At 40.3% G+C, this 16,703-nt stretch overlaps 1 protein-coding gene across 1 annotated transcript in view; it reads right to left on the reverse strand.

Annotated features, from left to right (window-relative positions):
* The window catches only part of LOC120312266 (sodium-coupled neutral amino acid transporter 4-like), a 99,621-nt gene that overhangs the window by 20,231 nt on the left and 62,687 nt on the right, over positions 1–16,703 (reverse strand). Inside the window, exons 2-5 of the mRNA XM_039352771.1 lie at positions 8,152–8,270; positions 6,740–6,830; positions 6,534–6,649; positions 4,645–4,718 (exon numbers count right to left, since the gene is read on the reverse strand). Of these exons, the coding sequence (XP_039208705.1) occupies positions 4,645–4,718; positions 6,534–6,649; positions 6,740–6,830; positions 8,152–8,270 (400 nt within the window). The remainder of the gene's footprint in view (positions 1–4,644; positions 4,719–6,533; positions 6,650–6,739; positions 6,831–8,151; positions 8,271–16,703) is intronic.

Consider the following 16,703-nt stretch of genomic DNA (forward strand, 5'->3'; position numbering starts at 1 on the left):
TGCTGGGGACAACCACCAGATGAGGGACGTGAGTGTCTGTGGTGGGAGTCGCACCCTCTGTGGAAAACATGCTACACCCCGTTTCTGGTAAGGGAGTAGAAACCACTGTAGTTGTCTCGTATGAAGCCTGGCCCAAGGCACTATGGCAATACATGAGATCAGTTTCCCTAACAGCTGTGACAGCAGGAGCAGGGTTACACGTTTCTCCTTGTGCACCCTGGTGACCATCGTACGTATGCTGAACTGACGCTCCTGAGACAGGAAAACTCGGCACTGGCTGGTGTCTATTATTGCGCCTAGGTGGAGCAAACGGTTTGTTGGGATCAGATGGCTCTTTGGGAAGTTGATCATAAATCCATGATCCTGGAGTGTCTTGATCGTCAGTTCCACGTCTGAATGGGCGTTCAGTGCCGAGGACGACTGGATTAGGATATCGTCCAAGTAGCACTGAACACGGACTGGTACCAACCTGAGCTGTGCGGCGAGAACCGCCAGGATTTTGGTGAAAACCCTTGGAGCTGATGATAGGCCGAATGGCAGGGCTCTGTACTGATAATGATGGTTGGAATACCTGAATCTGAGGAAACACCTGTGATTTGGATGTATGGGAATGTGTAGGTAAGCTTCTGTCAGATCTATGGGTGTAAGAAAATCCCCCGGCCGAATACTGCCCAGAATAGAAAGAAGAGTTTGCATCTTGAATTTTTGGAAAATTAGGTACCGATTTAGAGCCTTGAGGTCTAGGATCGCCCTCCATCCTCCTGAGGGTTTTGGTACCATGAATAGGATGGAGTAGAAACCCAGTCCCCATTGATCTGGGGGTACCCGCTCTATTGCCTCTATGCTTAACAGATGACAAATGGCCTCCTCCATGAGACCTTGTTTCACGGGATTTCTGGATAGGGGGCAGGAGATGAAGCGCCGAGGTGGGAGTGTGAGGAACTCCAGAGACAGTCTGTCTCTGATAGTGGTTAGAACCCAATTGTCTGTGGTGGTACTTTCCCATTTGTGGAAATATAGTGCCAGTCTTCCGCCAATGGGAGGAATCCGCCTCAAGTCACTTTGACTTTCGGAAAGGACGAGCTCCTCTGCTGGGAAGGGGCCTCTTAGCCTGGAATTGTGGCTTTGGCTTGTCTCTGTAGCCGGACCGGTCCGATGAGCGGTCCGGCCCTGCTTGAAAGGACCGATACCCGCTCCATGTAGTTCGGTCTGAGCCAGACTTGAATGACGGACGCCGGTTGTATGGAGAAAAACGTCTGCCCGTTTTTTTTGACAACATGAGCTAGTACTTTCAACTTTTCTTTGTTTTCAGTCAGGTAAGGAGTGAGAGCCTCTCCAAAAAGGCGACCCTTATGATATGGTGCCGCAGCTACTCTCCATTTGTGCCTGGTATCGGCCTTCCAATTTTTTAGCCAGAACAACCGGCGTGCGGCCACGTTGGAAGCTATGGCCTGAGCCGAATATTTGGCCGACTGCAGAGACACATCTGCCATGTATTCCAGTGCGCCCCTTAGTTTAGTGACATCCTGGTGAACCCTTACCTCGTCTGGGGATAATCTGGCCTGTAATTCCCTGAGCCAGATTAATGCAATTCTAGCGAAAAAGGAGTTAGATGTTGAGGCTCTTATAGCCCAAGCCGATGCCTGATGGGTCCTTTTGAGGGAAATCTCAGACTTCTTGTCCTCAGCCTTAAAGGCCTCCGACATATCTTCTGGGATTTTGGTGTCTGACAGTATGGGGGCGAGAGCCTCGTCTACACTTGGAACTTCGAGGACATCGTTGAGGGAAGGGACCATATCTAAGAGCTTACGATCTAATCCCCCAAGAGCAGAGAAACTTCCAGGAGATCCCCACTGATCCTGAATGGATTTGAGAAACATAGGGGGGCAAGGTATCTGTAGGTTCTTCTTGACCGGTTCCAGAAACAGTGGGTCAGAACTCTGTCCAGAGTCCTGATCGGTCGTCTGTGGTTTCACAGGTTCAATTTTTCCGGTGACATAGGCCTTTTGTAAAAGAGGATAGAAGGAATTTGAATTAAACACCCCTGCCATAGGAGTGGCCTCCGCCTGAATGTCTTCCCCGTCTGACCACATGCCTTCTTCCGGAATCTGAGCAGAAAAATCTGATATCTCGCTCCCTTCAGATTGAGGTGGAGAACCGTGATCTGAAATCACATACTCCCTGGGATGCCTAGTTTCCGTGGGCATAGGGGGGGGTTGACGGTCCTTGGACCGGAATGGCCCTCCCTGAAGCCGCCATTGCCTGAACCACCGCCTGTGAGATCATGGCTTGGAGCTGGACAGTAAATGAAGGATGTTCGGGGCCCCGAAGACCCGCCACCATCGGCTTGAAAGATGCTGAAGGGATTGGGGGGAGGGACGACTGTAGTAACCTCCCCCTGAGACCCACAAGACACTGAGGAAGGTCCTGGCTCAGCAGCTGGAATTGAATCTTGGACCTGTAATCTCAATTCTCGGTCAAAGAAGGACAGATGGTCCCGTTCATATCCCAGCAAGGAACCCTGGTCCAGGGTCTGCTCGGGAGACCAAGCCTGTGTAAGAGGGGAAGGTCGATGCTCCCCTGATGTGGATGCAAGAGGAGGTGAGGGGATAAGCTGCGTCACTCCTGTCTGCCGCTGGGCTTTGGAGAATTGTCGCTCCAGCACCCCATGTCTGCTATCTGCTTGCTTGTCATCGGCCTTAGAGGTCCGTTTGACCTTGGCCTTGGCTTTTGCAGGTGTAGCCAGACTGGATGGCTTGCATTTTATATTTCCACTGGAGGTGGAAGCCTGTGAAACGGTGTTATCCGCCATATTGAAATAAACAATAGGAAATAAACAACAGGTGTTCACCAGGAGATCCCTGGATCTGGCCTGTACTGCAGTAGAAGAAAAGACAGGTTGTCACCAGGAGATCCCTGGATCAGTCCTGTTCTGCAGGAGAAGAAAGGGCAGGTTTTCACCATGAGATCCCTGGATCGGCCCTTGGTCTGCAGGAGAAAGGAAGGCCACGGCCCACCTGGGTGGTACAGGCCTGCATGAGGGTCTGTGAGGTCCAGCCCACCATTAAGCACGGAGTCACTACGCGATATAAGCTGCGCTACTCTCAGGGGCTGTCCTCCCCATTCAATTTTTCAGGCCCACTGTAATAGAGACAATTTGGCCGAAAAGGTATCAATTAAAGATAAGTCTATATATGAATATAGGTATATATCTTGTTTAATTTAATTCTGTTTTATTTTAATTGATTTTTTTTGACCCCCGTGTCTCACTTAGTGACGGCTAGGACAGTAAGTGCTGACCACTATGCAGACAGCGGAAAACAGGCAAGGCAAGCAGCCATCCAATCTGTTGGCACTGGATATTTAAAAGGTACTGGTAAGTCACAGTCTGGAATATTACCAGATAAAATGGAGTGAGAGACTCAAGGTATTTTCCCTATGTCCACTAGGCAACCTGAGATGGTGCCTATTAAGCAGCTGAATGAAGATCTAAAGGAATGTAATTAGAACTCCTATTCCCCCCCCCCCACTTAGGGAGAATCACCAAATAAGTAAGTTACTTCATGACTGAAAAGGCTGTAATTAGGACAAAGCAGTCAATTTAATGTGTGTGATCGGGCAGAGCCCAAAATGGCGGCTGGGACAATCTGATGAGAGATGAAACAAGCTGAGAGAAAAAATCCTCTCCTGCAAGTAATCTGGTAATCAGCTCTTTTAGTCAAACAGTTCACCTGCTGGTTTTTTTTGGGGGGGGGGGTAATTTACAGCTGACAATCAACAATAACAAGGAAGTACTTCAGTAGTGTGAGGATCGAGCCTTCTAGAGCTCAAAATGGCGCCCGCAGGTTGTTTGAATTGGTAACAAACCTAAGAAGGTGATTTCAGTTTTCAGCTGAAAATTAGTAGTTTAGCTTCGCATTCACAGTGAAGATCTTGGGAGGGGCTGGGGGAGGTGGATTGTAATGAGGAGGCAGCAATCTACGATCAGCTGTCTGCCTCTGAAAACTCACGGAGAAGGGAATTGATTAAGAGAGAAGAAATGGTGCAGCACTGAGCTCAGAGCTGAACCAATCCCCCCCCCCCAAGAAGGAAAAAAAGGATAGAGAAACCACGAATGGCAATAACTACCTTTCTGAATCTAAATTAGGAGCCAAATTCTCATGTGTCTTCAGGGCTGAGACCAAACGAAAACTGGGGCATGGTCAGACCCTGCAGAGGCGTGGCAACTTTGATTGTTTGGTCTGATTGGGCTAGAAGATTAAATCAACCCATGCATGGAGTCTACATTCCTCTACATGCTGGAGAATGTTATGATTTAAATCTTTAGTTAAGTCTTGGGGGTCTCTGGCCACAAAAAATATTTAAAGGGGGTCTGTGGTGAAGAAAATGTTGGGAATCGTTGCCATGATACATTTAAGAAGTTTCTAGTAAATGCTCATTGCCAGTCTCTGAAGCTAGCAACACTACATGGTCATTTTGAGGGTCTTCTGTGTGGAATGATAGCACTGATGATAATTTGTAGTAAAAATAGTTATGGTTACTAAATGTCAGGGTGGGGTGCTTGATACGTCTGCCTTGTAGTCTATGAGTTAGAATATGCTTACTTAAAATATTGCCCCCCTCCCCACATTAAGTAAATCATACCTCCTTCTTTGGCTGTCTTCAGTAGTAGATGTACTGAATAGAGTGACATCATTGCTACACTGAAGAGTAAAATTCTGAAACAAATATGGAAATTAGAAATATAAATTTAAAAAAAAAAATTACAAGTAAAGACTTTCCAGTTCTATATAGAGGCTTTAATTCTGGGGTGCTATTGTAGCTTCAGAAATGAAGAAAGATTGAAGAAATGGTAAAGACACAATGAGGTTCATAGGTGTTCCTAAAAGCCCAGTCTGGACTAAGAGCATTTGCTTTCTTACTGTATGTTGTATAGAATTATATGCACTCTAAAATAGAGGTGATTTAGCCCTCTTCTTCACTTGACACTACAGCCACTCATATAATATTTAATTTGAATTTAGGCTCATGTAAAATGCATTTGTTGTTTAATAAAGAGTGATATATGATGAAGACAAGAATCAATGCCTTAAAATATACAATACTTTAGGGTTGAACATTTTAATATTATTTAAATCAAATTTGTGGATTTATTTATTTTTAATAAAAATCCTCTACTTTATCATTTTTAGAAAACACTATGAGGAAAACTATCAGATTTGCTGCTATGAACATAGTGGCTCTATATGAATATTTGTTCACATCCCTGCTTATATTCCTGATTGTTAACTGATATTAAGTTATAGATGTCTAGTGGAGGCATAATTGAAATTCTTGTTTGATGCAAGTCAAAATCTTTGTGCTAACTTTTTCACAGGCTGCTGATGATAGGAGGGTGGAGGAGTTGAATGGGAAAACTTTAGTTCCAAAACACATTTATGATCTTCTGATTATAATACTGAATTATCATCCAAACTATGAATGCTAATATAAATATCTTTAAGACACATTTTTTTCTTGGTAAAATTATCCTTTACTGTTAGAAATCATTGATAAACTACATCTGTTTCCTCTTTTTCCTCTCGTGTCTAAACCCTGTCTCAATCTAAAATCCAGTCTAGATTGAGCAATAATTATTTTTAAATTTTAATAAAGAGTTATTCTGTTTTAAAAAACTTCATTATCCTGTTGCTGAACATTTGTTTCATGAATTTTTTAGTCTTAAATACTGAGAGTATTTAAGAATACTGAGAGTATATTTGCTGCTAGACCAGTCATCAAATCCAATTATTTCAGACTTTTCCTAATTAAACATCATGATGCTAGATTGAAAGAATTGTAATCATCTGCTGAATGGAACAGCTTTTAAAAGTTGTCTCCTGCTTTGATAGATCTAGTTAAGACTTGCTGGGAAACATCTGCTGTTGTCCATCATACTGTATAGATAGTGTATGTCAGCTGTATGTCACTAGTGTCAGCATTGCTAGAATATTTGACTTAGTAAGATATTAGATGGACAGAAATCTATATCTGCATGTTACAGTTTCAGATTGAGGGTTGTATAGTTCAAGCCATCATCATGCCAGCTATTTAATTAATATCTGTTCTAAATCACTTAGTCTTGTCTCCTTTTTTTCCATTTAAAAAGAACAGAGAGAAGTACCATTTATCAACAGATATAAATTGTTAAGTATATAAAGTATTGTTTGGATTTTCCCCAAAGACTGAAATGATACTGGATTTTACTGTTATATGTGCTGTTTGCCACAGTACCAAGTGAATGAATTCTACCAGGTCCAGGTTTGTATACAGGAATTTATTATCTTATGATACTCATATGTTAAGAATGTGAGAGAATTCCTAACAAGGTTATATTAAGATTTATTTGGATTGTTTCTCCTGCTAGTTTTTTTTTTTTTTGTACTGTGTATTTGTCCTGAGCACAAAATACACAGAGTTCTCATCAAATGAGAATGCTTCATGTCTATATTTCCTCACCATTTTTTTAAAAAAATACATAGCTTACTACTTACATAAAAAGGACAATTCCAGTATTGGCCATGGCATAGGATAACCCTAATATACCACTGCCCATGATGGCGTTGCTTAAATTAAATGCCGAAATACTGAATGAAATATTTCCTGGATGCTGTTGAGGAAAAAACAATAATGATGATGTATTAATTCCACCACATCTCTACAGATAGGCCTACAACATAACTATTGCTAATAAACTTACATATTCATCTGTATAACCTTCCATTTTCTTTTTACCCAAGAAGCCATTAGCAAGAAACTTCTGGCTTTCTGCATCATCACCAACAAAGTGGCTGAAAGGTGAGAAAAAGCAAATGAAGCATAAAACTTTATAATGAAAATAAAATAAAATGAAATAACTTTATATTGCTCTGACCAACTTTAAATATCATAAAATAACATGGAAAAATGACAGAAATAAAATATACAGCCATCACAGATGTAACTTTCTTGGTGTCAGATAAATCATTTTGATTACTGAGGCTGTTAGTCTTAAGACTGAGTAAAGAGGACAATATAAATTGTAACAGGAAACAGATTAACTGTTTGGAAAGGGGAGAGATGTAGGTAGTTCACAATCTATGACCACAATTGGAAACAAAATTTTCATTGCTAAACAAGGTGATTGTTAAGTGAATCGTGCCTGATTTTATAACCTTTTTGCCACAATTGTTAAGTGAATCTCATAGCCATTAAGCAGATCTGGCTTTGTAGAAGAGCAGGCAGAAAGGGTGGAGATAAATGTGTCATCAGCTTAGACTCTTTAGGTTGCCACAAATGATCCAAGTCCAGCCCCCCTTGAATTCCTTTGAATTTAGTGCCAATTTAGTGCTGACCATTAATTGACCAAATTCTTGTGTGAAAGCTTAACTAAATCTTCTGTGCTGAAACTTAATGTATAATCTTGATCCTTTGTGCCTGACATGCTTTACCCATTGACTGCTTTTTGGAAGTTGTCTGGAAAGGTTGAAAATGATGACTACATGACTCTGGGATGCTGAGCCATTCTAAATACATGCCAGTTGCCAAGCGCCCAAATTTTGATCACTTGACCATGAGGATGCAGCAACAGTCATAAGTGTGAGGATTGATCATAAGTCACTTTTTTCAGTGCTGATGTAACTTTAAATAGTTGCTAAATGAATGGTTGCAAGTAAAGGACTACCTGTATTACACAGTCACAGCAGTAGAGCACTTAATAGTTTAAAATCAAATGTACTGTTCAAATCATTAAACAGGTTTCAAGGAAACACAGTCATTTGAAAATAAGCACTGGTTCCTGTGACTTCAAATATTAACTTATATGTGTGATCAGTTTGAGAGCAATAAGAATCTTCAGAGAAAACATTAATAATAAATTAAACAAAGTATTGGTCAATACACTAAGAATAAATGTTAAACTGGGCAAGCAAATTTGCAGATTTCTTTTTATATATAGGTGGGAAAAATTCCTTTCCAGAAATACAGCTGCTGCCTTTTACAGTAAAAGCAAAAGCAAGCATTTTCATTTTCAGCAATATTAATTATTTAATCATCTGACTTTCTCCAGTGAAATTCTATTACTTTTCTAACATGTTTTGCTTTTGTACTTTCTGCAACTACATTGCTTCCTACCTGCTAATAGTAGCCTTCTCTGAATCAGCCATATCTGCATCATTGTCTTCAATGCTGTCTCCGCTGTTGCTCTCCTCATCAAGTTCTGTGTTGACTTTCTGCAGTTCCAGGTGATCCATCTGAGCAGTCAGCAATTTCCAGTAATACACACACAGAGACACAGACACAGACACACAAAGAGGCAACTTCAGTGTCAACAGAACTGGGCCTTCTGTTTAAAGGTTCTGCATCCACAAGATGTTGATTCTTGGAACACTTAGTACTCTAACAGAATACAAAAAACCCCAACCTAAAATTAGAGAAATTGAAAAGGATGTAATAATATTTTAATTTAGAAAAAATGTGTACAACTCTATATATGTCTGATCTACAGATCCAAGCCCTCCTTCTGACAGCTCACTGGTTAATTTGGGGTCATCCACTCTTTCTCAGTCCAGAACCTCTTCATAAGAGTTGTAGTGCTATATATATATATATTACTTTGAATTCCTGGACAAAAACTGATATCAATCAATCAAACAGACAAGGTGTTTAATGGCCATTATTCTCATGTAAGAAAATATAGGGTTATAGTCTTAAGGTCTCTTCCTATTCTAATTTATCTGGAAGTAAGTCCTACAGATCTAACAGGATTTAATTCTTATAAATTATTTACAAAGTTGCACAACTACATAACAAACTGTAATGAAGTGATAATACACTTGAATTAAAACTTGACAATTGTATTTATGACATTTAAACACAGAGTTGAGTAGCATTATTGCCTATAACATGAATCTTGTGAAAATAAAACACAAGATCAAGGGGAGTTTAAGAAATGCCATATACAGCATTAATTTGCATCCTTTATTTTACAGTCTCCTTTTCTCCAAAATTTATATTTGTATTCTGATCAAACTTCAGGAAGAAGTCTTGTTAGTACTCCAATTCTATCTCTGTACTATTATTCTGGTAGTTATTTTAAAAAACCACATATTGTGAACCTCCAAATTTAAAGTCCTTCTTTTTTACTATGAGAGATCCTCCAGCCACAGCAGCTGTTACTAGTTGATGACATTTTCTTTGAGCAGTGATGTCATAAGGTCAAACATATTCAAGCCTAATTAGCAAAAATCTACTAAGTGCCACCATATGTTTGAATCTTAATCAAAGAATTCAATTTTATAATCAAATTTACCATTTTCTCAAAGATAAAACAGAAGCAATTTCTCCCCATTCATAAAAAAAATCTTTAAAGCCTTGCATAAGATCTTGTCAAAATCAAATCTCATTAATATGTATAATATGTATGTTTTAATCTTGATTAAACAGATTCAGTTGATAAATCTTTTCATTTTAAAAAAGCTTCACTTTTAGTCCTATCAAGTACTGCCCCACTAGTTGATTTCTTATCAGTTTCTCTTTGTCTGCTTGAGGAGTTCCTATTTATCTCTTCTCAGAGAGACCCAAAGGTGCTTGTTCAAAAGAAAAGTGGTGTTTTCTTGTTTTCTTTCTTGAAGACATTTTGCTTCTCATCCAAGAAGCTTGGATGAGTTTCTTCGCTTCTCAGAGTTTCCCACTTTTTACATATTAGTTTTGTAAATCCAAAGTAAGAAGGCTTTCCAAATCACTCTTCTGATTTATTAATTTGTTCGTCCTCTTTAATGATTAAAACTTCATTTGTAGATCTGTTTTGACATCATTTTATATATCACATTTATATTTCTGGCATTTTAATATCTATTCCCGGCTTGGACTGGACCTGATGAAGATGTTTCTTTCAACATTTTGGCACCCAAGATGGGACTTCAAGCTAACCTCACTAATGGAACAGGACTGGGTAAGCCTTCATCTTGCTGACAGCAGATCCCTTGTGTCTATGGATGGGTTTCCCAGACCCTGCCCATTTGGAGCAGGGGTAGTAAAGAGAGTTTTGAGTTTGAGCTCAAAGGCTGCTTTGGAAAGAAGGTGAGTACCTCTAAATTTTAACTTTAAAGCCCAGGGGAGTGAGGGAAATGTGTGTATGTCTGTGTGTGTGAGTGAGAAAACCTTTTTCCCAATCACAGTTGGATCTTGCTCCCTGTGGCCTTTCCTAACCGCAGAAAGGATCTGTTCAAGTGTCAGACACTGGAAAGCATGGGGGTTTGGCCAGAGCATAGGACCTTTTGTTAGGGAAAAGAGAGAGGCTGTATGAAAATGGAATGGAAAAGTGAGTGAGAGAATCAGATTTGGGCAACCAGCTGGGAAGACAGTGACAAAGCCTGAATCAGGAGGTGCATGTACCTGCAGTTTGGAAGAAGAAGCAGGACCTCCCAGATTCTCCTAAGTTGGAAAGAGAACATGGGAAGCTATAGCTCAAGGATCATGACAGGACCCCCCTAGGAGATTTGTTGGTGACATGGGATGAGAGGTGAGTGTCTGTCCTAGCTGGTATGAAGAGAAAATGAGCAAGGGAGATATGTAAGGAATGGGCTTTGCTCAGGGACAAATCTGGGGAAACAATTTGGCTAAATAAAGGTACTTAAAAGAAAGTACCCCCCTCTCTCTCTCTCCCTCCCTCTCTCTCTCCTTGTAACAACAGCCCAAAGTTGTCAGGAGGCAATGTTTTAAGTTCATCTACAGGAAAATTTCACTCTTGCATTTACTGTACATCTTTGAATGGGTTTCATCTGTCTATTTAACATCTGTAGAGTTAACCTTAATGTCTTTTCAAACCCTGCCTGCAAGCTATCTCCCCTCCTCAATCCACTTCTCCATTTCTTATCCTCTGACCTCCATTCCTCATGTCCAACCAACAGGGTCTCTCTAGGAGAGTCACCCACAAAGGGGGGAAGGGACCCTGTTCTCATATCTTTCAGCCCTGCACAGACGACCCCCACAATCTTTGGAAACAGAGCACACTGATCTAGATCTCCTAACCCAAGCCCTCAATAAGTTGCACTGGTGGATTCAGATTGGGAGTTCTAGGGTTCACTGTGTGCAATTTAAGAAATATTAATAACCTGACTTGCACACTGGCTAACTTCAACTGGACATCAGTAACCTGGATGCACTAAACTAAGGCAGTAAGCAACCCTTTAAAATGGGCAGCCAGTGATTATGTACTGAGGCAAACCATGGCTGTGAAGAATTTTGGGGGAATGTGCAGACCTGACTGGAAGCTCCAAGTGACATCCAACATCTGAAAATAATTGGCACAGAATATTGGACACTATAAATTTCTTTTCCATCTAACAGAACTTTTATCCTGACCTTTAGACCTTCATGGTTGAAAGGCTCCCCTTTTGGAGCCACTGCAGGGATCATTTTCTGCTGCCTCTATTAGTGTCTTCCCCTCTTTACATTAACAGTTTAAAAGCTTGTTTATCAAGTCTCCCTAACCCGACCAAATTTTAATCTTGTGCCAATAAAAATATGTCACCCACACTCATTCTCAGCTTGGACTGGACCCCGATGAAGATTTTCCTTTCAACAACACAATCTTGTAAGTCACCTTTGAATTAATTGTTTTCAAACAGCCTTTGTTTATTCTCTGGTCAAATAGTGTTGCTCCATTGTATTAATAAGTCTGTTCTCCTTTAAGAATCAGCCTTCAAGTTACCATCTGTTTGTGTTCCAGTCAGCAAAACTTTCCCATAGGAAGATTTTTTATCATTAATTTCAAAAACTTCATATACTACTTTATAAATTGTTACAAATCCCACAGAAAATATTGTTTTAAGTCCATTAAATTTCATTCCATTAAATTAAATTTCAGTGTCAGCTATATGCTATGGCTGTGTATAGAGGTAGGAATCCTGAGATTGTTGATAGTTGTGTCTCACACTCAAATGGTGATAATAAAAGAAACAGAAATGAATTTTAGGAAAAATGTGCAACATTCTGAACAAATATGATTAAAGGGAAACATTATTTTAGTAAGTGCTATGAATAAATGGGTGGGAATAAATTGAAAGAATACAGAAAAAAGGGATTTAGCCATTTAGAGATCCAATAATGAATGAGTGTAATAAAAATTTGATGAGTTTAAGCGTAAATCATGTGCACACCTGTGCACCCATATTGCAAGATTGTATAAACATCCAAAAGTATTATTAATTTGACTTTTTATGATACAAGACTGTGCAAATTAGTGAAGGACTGAAGGAAGATTAAAAGTTCTAAATGTAAAATGGATGTTTTTTTGGGTAGATACATGAAAGAACATCAAATGAGTATAGGAGTAAAAAGTACGCATCCTATATGAAAAATTATATTCATCTCTCACTAAAATGAAAATTGAATGAAGAGAAATGCATTTATAGTCATAGAAATAAAATCTGTTTTAAAAATGTCTACATAGGACTGAACAAAGAGTTTCCAATGGAATCAATTGAATTAAAAATATAAGCAGAGAAATGATTTGATATAAAACTGAAATGAAGTAATTGTTTGAAGGAACGTTTTAAAAATCTGTATGACAGCAATATTGATATGTCAAAGAATAAATTTGAAACAAACATGATAAATGTTATAGAGTTAATGAAGAACTCTCTTACAGTGAGATGAGCAGCATGTAAATTTAATAAATAAAATACATAAATAAAGGTGATATAAAAGATATAAGTAATATGAGAACGTTGAAGAATGGCTACTTGTGTAGAAGATGTAACTGAAAAAATGTTAAGACATGAACATGAACCTGACTATGGAATGGCTGTGTGACATCTTTAACAAATATGTAGAGATTATATCGGTGCCCACCAAGTGGAACAATTCTATTATAGTTTGCTTATGCTGTAAAAAGGGAAAGTTAGAGAAGTGAATGCAAAAACTAAAGAGAGATTAAGGTTGCCTAGGAAATCATCTGACCGAATTGTTATTGAAAGGGTGCAAGTGGTAAGAGTGAGCAAAATCTTGAAGCTCTATGTCAGGAAGATGCGTAGTTCTGATTTCTGCTTTTCAGCGAGTCATTGAGTAAAATATGAATATGAGAAAGAAAATGTGTGGAACACTTGATTTTGAGACCATGTACAGAACTGTGGAACATTCTGTGTGAATATGAATACCGAAACAAGTACAGCATGCGTCTGTGTAAACATGGAATGCTTAATGAATGATTCAGCAATGAAAAAAGAATAAGACAAAACTGTGTGGTTCTTTAATGTATAAGGAATCCTTGAGGTGATGTTAGAAGTATGAAATTATTGACTGAGAACTCAAATGAGTTGCATAAAAAATAGATTCTATGATGAAACAAAGATATTAAAAATTAATGTACTGTTCTCCTGCTTGAGCAGGGGACTGGACTAGAAGACCTCCAAGGTCCCTTCCAACTCTATTCTATTCTATTCTATTCTAAAAAATGGTAGCTTGTTTTTGATAGGGAAAATGGAATGAACAGTTGCAAATTATACACTAATGGTTAAAAATTTGTCAATCTTGGTTGAATGTTTGTTATAGATATAACGGGTAGAGAAATTTATGACAAGCAATTATATTATAAAGTTAAATTGTAATGAGTATTTTTGGAAAAAATGACAGTAGATACGAATGCATTTATGCTCATTGTGTTATATATATATGTATAGTCTCTAATTACACTGAGGTGGGGTACTACACATGCAACGGGGGGGGGATGGCCATAGGACAGGAAACATTGGAAGACCATCCCATGGCAACAGGTATCCAGCCATGCCCAAAGCGGCGACAAAAGGAGAGGCGAGGATCCCTGAACTCACGAATATGCAGATGGATGCGAGACAACTAGAAGCAATATGATTATCAGGGGCGGGTAGATCGGTAATGCGCTCCATGAGCAGAGCACAAAGGTCTTATAAGGTCTTATAAGCAGGCATTTGAATTTCCAGCATTCCACTCTGACAACGTCGGCAGTTAGCCGACGAAAGCTAAGTTTATTAAACAGTTGTTTTTTGTATTATCCTGGTGTTTGACTATTTTTCTCAATATGTGTGTGTGTGTGTGTGTGTGTGTGTGTGTGTGTGTGTGTGTCAGTAAAAATTCGACTCCTGGGTACATCCATATCCCAAAATAAATCAATTATGATCACCAGGAGAATCCAAATAGGAAATTTTTTTAATAAAACTAAGCTTTCATTGGAAACGTCCGACATCATCAGGGTTAAAGTCAGTCAATGGGAAAGAACGTATATAAGAGCACCAAGCACCTGCATCCGGCTTCTGGACCGCGTCATTGGTCCCAGCTGATTGGATTGCACTCTAAACGTATCCTTGACACCAGCACCCAGCCCTTTCCTGTTCCTACTTCATACACTCTCATTCACTCTTCCATCACTAATTCTTGGACTGAGTGGGATCCAAAATTATAGATAAAGAACATCCACACTTACAGGAGAAGGATCCTCCTGTGAAAAACAAACATAGGGGACTTGTATTGAGCGGAAATATAACAGCAGATTGGATGGCAGGATGCCATTGATATGATGGTGATAGAGAACGTGGAAAACGGGGACAGGGGAGGAAATACCAGGTCGAGTGATATGCAAACGGGGATTACTCATGCAAGAAGGGATAGGAGAGTAGAAGACATAGAACAAAGAGAGATGCCCAGGTTACAGCCCCAGGGGGCGGGGGGAATCGGTTGGAGTCCGAATGGAGTGTATGGTGAGATCAAGAAAGGATTGAATGGCCCACACCCCAAGACCCCTGGTGAGAAGAACTATGCACAAGAGGGTGAGGGGAGTATAGAAACAGTTATCACCCAAAGAAGGGGGCAGAGGATCCCACTCAGTCCAAGAATTAGTGATGGAAGAGTGAATGAGAGTGTATGAAGTAGGAACAGGAAAGGATATGTTTAGAGTGCAATCCAATCAGCTGGGACCGATGACGCGGTCCAGAAGCCGGATGCAGGCGCTTGGTGATCTTATATAAGTTCTTTCCCATTGACTGACTTTAACCCTGACGATGTCGGAAGTTTCCAATGAAAGCTTGGTTTTATTAAAAATTTTTCCTATTTGGATTCTCCTGGTGATCACAATTGATTTATTTTGGGATATACATACATACATACATACATACCTACCTACATATCTACCTACCTACCTACCTACATACATACATACATATACATATACACATACATACATACATACATATATGTATCCTTAATAGTATTAAAAACACGAATCCCGGGTATACACATAATGTGAAGTAAAATAAGGTGATCACCAAGATAAAATCATAAACATAAATGTTTAATCTACAAAACCAAGCTTTTGTTGGTCACACTACTGACATCGTCAGGGTATAAAATGCTGGATCCGGGAGTCCATTTTTATGTGGCTGGCTGCCTCTGCGCTTTGACCCTGGATCGGGTCATAGGTCCACCCATCGGCATCAGGGTGGGGAGGGGGTGGGGAGGGATGACCGGGAGCAGATGAACAGTGGATCTCCAGGCACCCACACACGCACAAAGAAAACAACAGCAATTGGAGAGGAGAGGACAACTTTAGAAACGGCCCCTTTAAGAACTACACAGCCGATGCTGATATATATACCAAATAAAAGAAAAAACGAACACCAGGATATAATAAACAGACTGTTTAATATAAACAAGCCTGTGGTTAAGAAAAGTCACTAAACTTTCGTCCGGCCAAAACTGCCAGCGTCATCAGAGTTAGAATAGAAGGAGATAGGGAAGGCAGCTCATATAGCCTCCTGCCTCTGCGCCGGCTACTTGAGTGCATCATTTGGCCCGTTGATTGTATTAATCCATATCACACAGAGTTGTTCTGCATCAGGCAAACTGTCCTTGGCTCCACTAGTTGTTTTACGATCCTCAAGTGCTCTTTTAGGAGTATGTGCAAGCACTTGGAGGGTGGCTGTCAATCCGTCCCTGTGCCCAGTCTCCCTCCCTCCCAGGGCCATTATCCTCCCCCACCCCCAAGGCCATTGTCGTAATTCCTCCGCTCCAGTCCTGCAATAAGCAGCTGTTCCGGCATTTCTGTTCTCTGTCTTCCCCCTCCCTCCCCCTCCTTCCAGATCTCCTCAGCGCGTCCGTCCCCGGCTTAGGGCCGTTTGGTCCATCATCTCGGTCCATGGGAGTTGTGGTCGTCTCACCTATAGAGCCATCATCCCAATTATGCAGTCCCATTGTTTCGGTTTCTGTTTTTTCTCTTTAACCAGGTCATCGTCTTCCTTAGAGATCATGCCCATCTCATCCATCATTCTACCACCCCAATCCTGCGAAGGAAGAGTTAAATGTCTTCAGGCTGTGGCACTGTTTTTCCCATCTCTTCAGAGTCTGGTAAGCTGGCAAAAGATCTATATGCCGGTTGATGAAATTTTCATTAGAGAGCCAGGCTTCCTTGAGTAGGAGGCCACCATTGGTAGTCTCACAAGCTATAACCTCTGTGTTAGCTAGATCGAACATGTGGCCAGAGCTGGAAATATGGGCCCACACTTGTGAGCGTTGCTCCTGTCTTCTAATAGCCAGTTCATGTTCATGGACCCTGGTCCTCAGCCTTTTAGTAGTTTCCCCAACGTAATTGTTCACACAGTCTTTGCAATTGATTCTGTAAACCACAGACAATCTTTGACCATTGGGGAGCTGTT

This window comes from Crotalus tigris, unplaced genomic scaffold (genome assembly GCF_016545835.1).
Source record: "Crotalus tigris isolate CLP2741 ecotype Arizona unplaced genomic scaffold, ASM1654583v1 scf7180000018470.655259, whole genome shotgun sequence".
Classification (NCBI taxonomy): domain Eukaryota; kingdom Metazoa; phylum Chordata; class Lepidosauria; order Squamata; family Viperidae; genus Crotalus; species Crotalus tigris.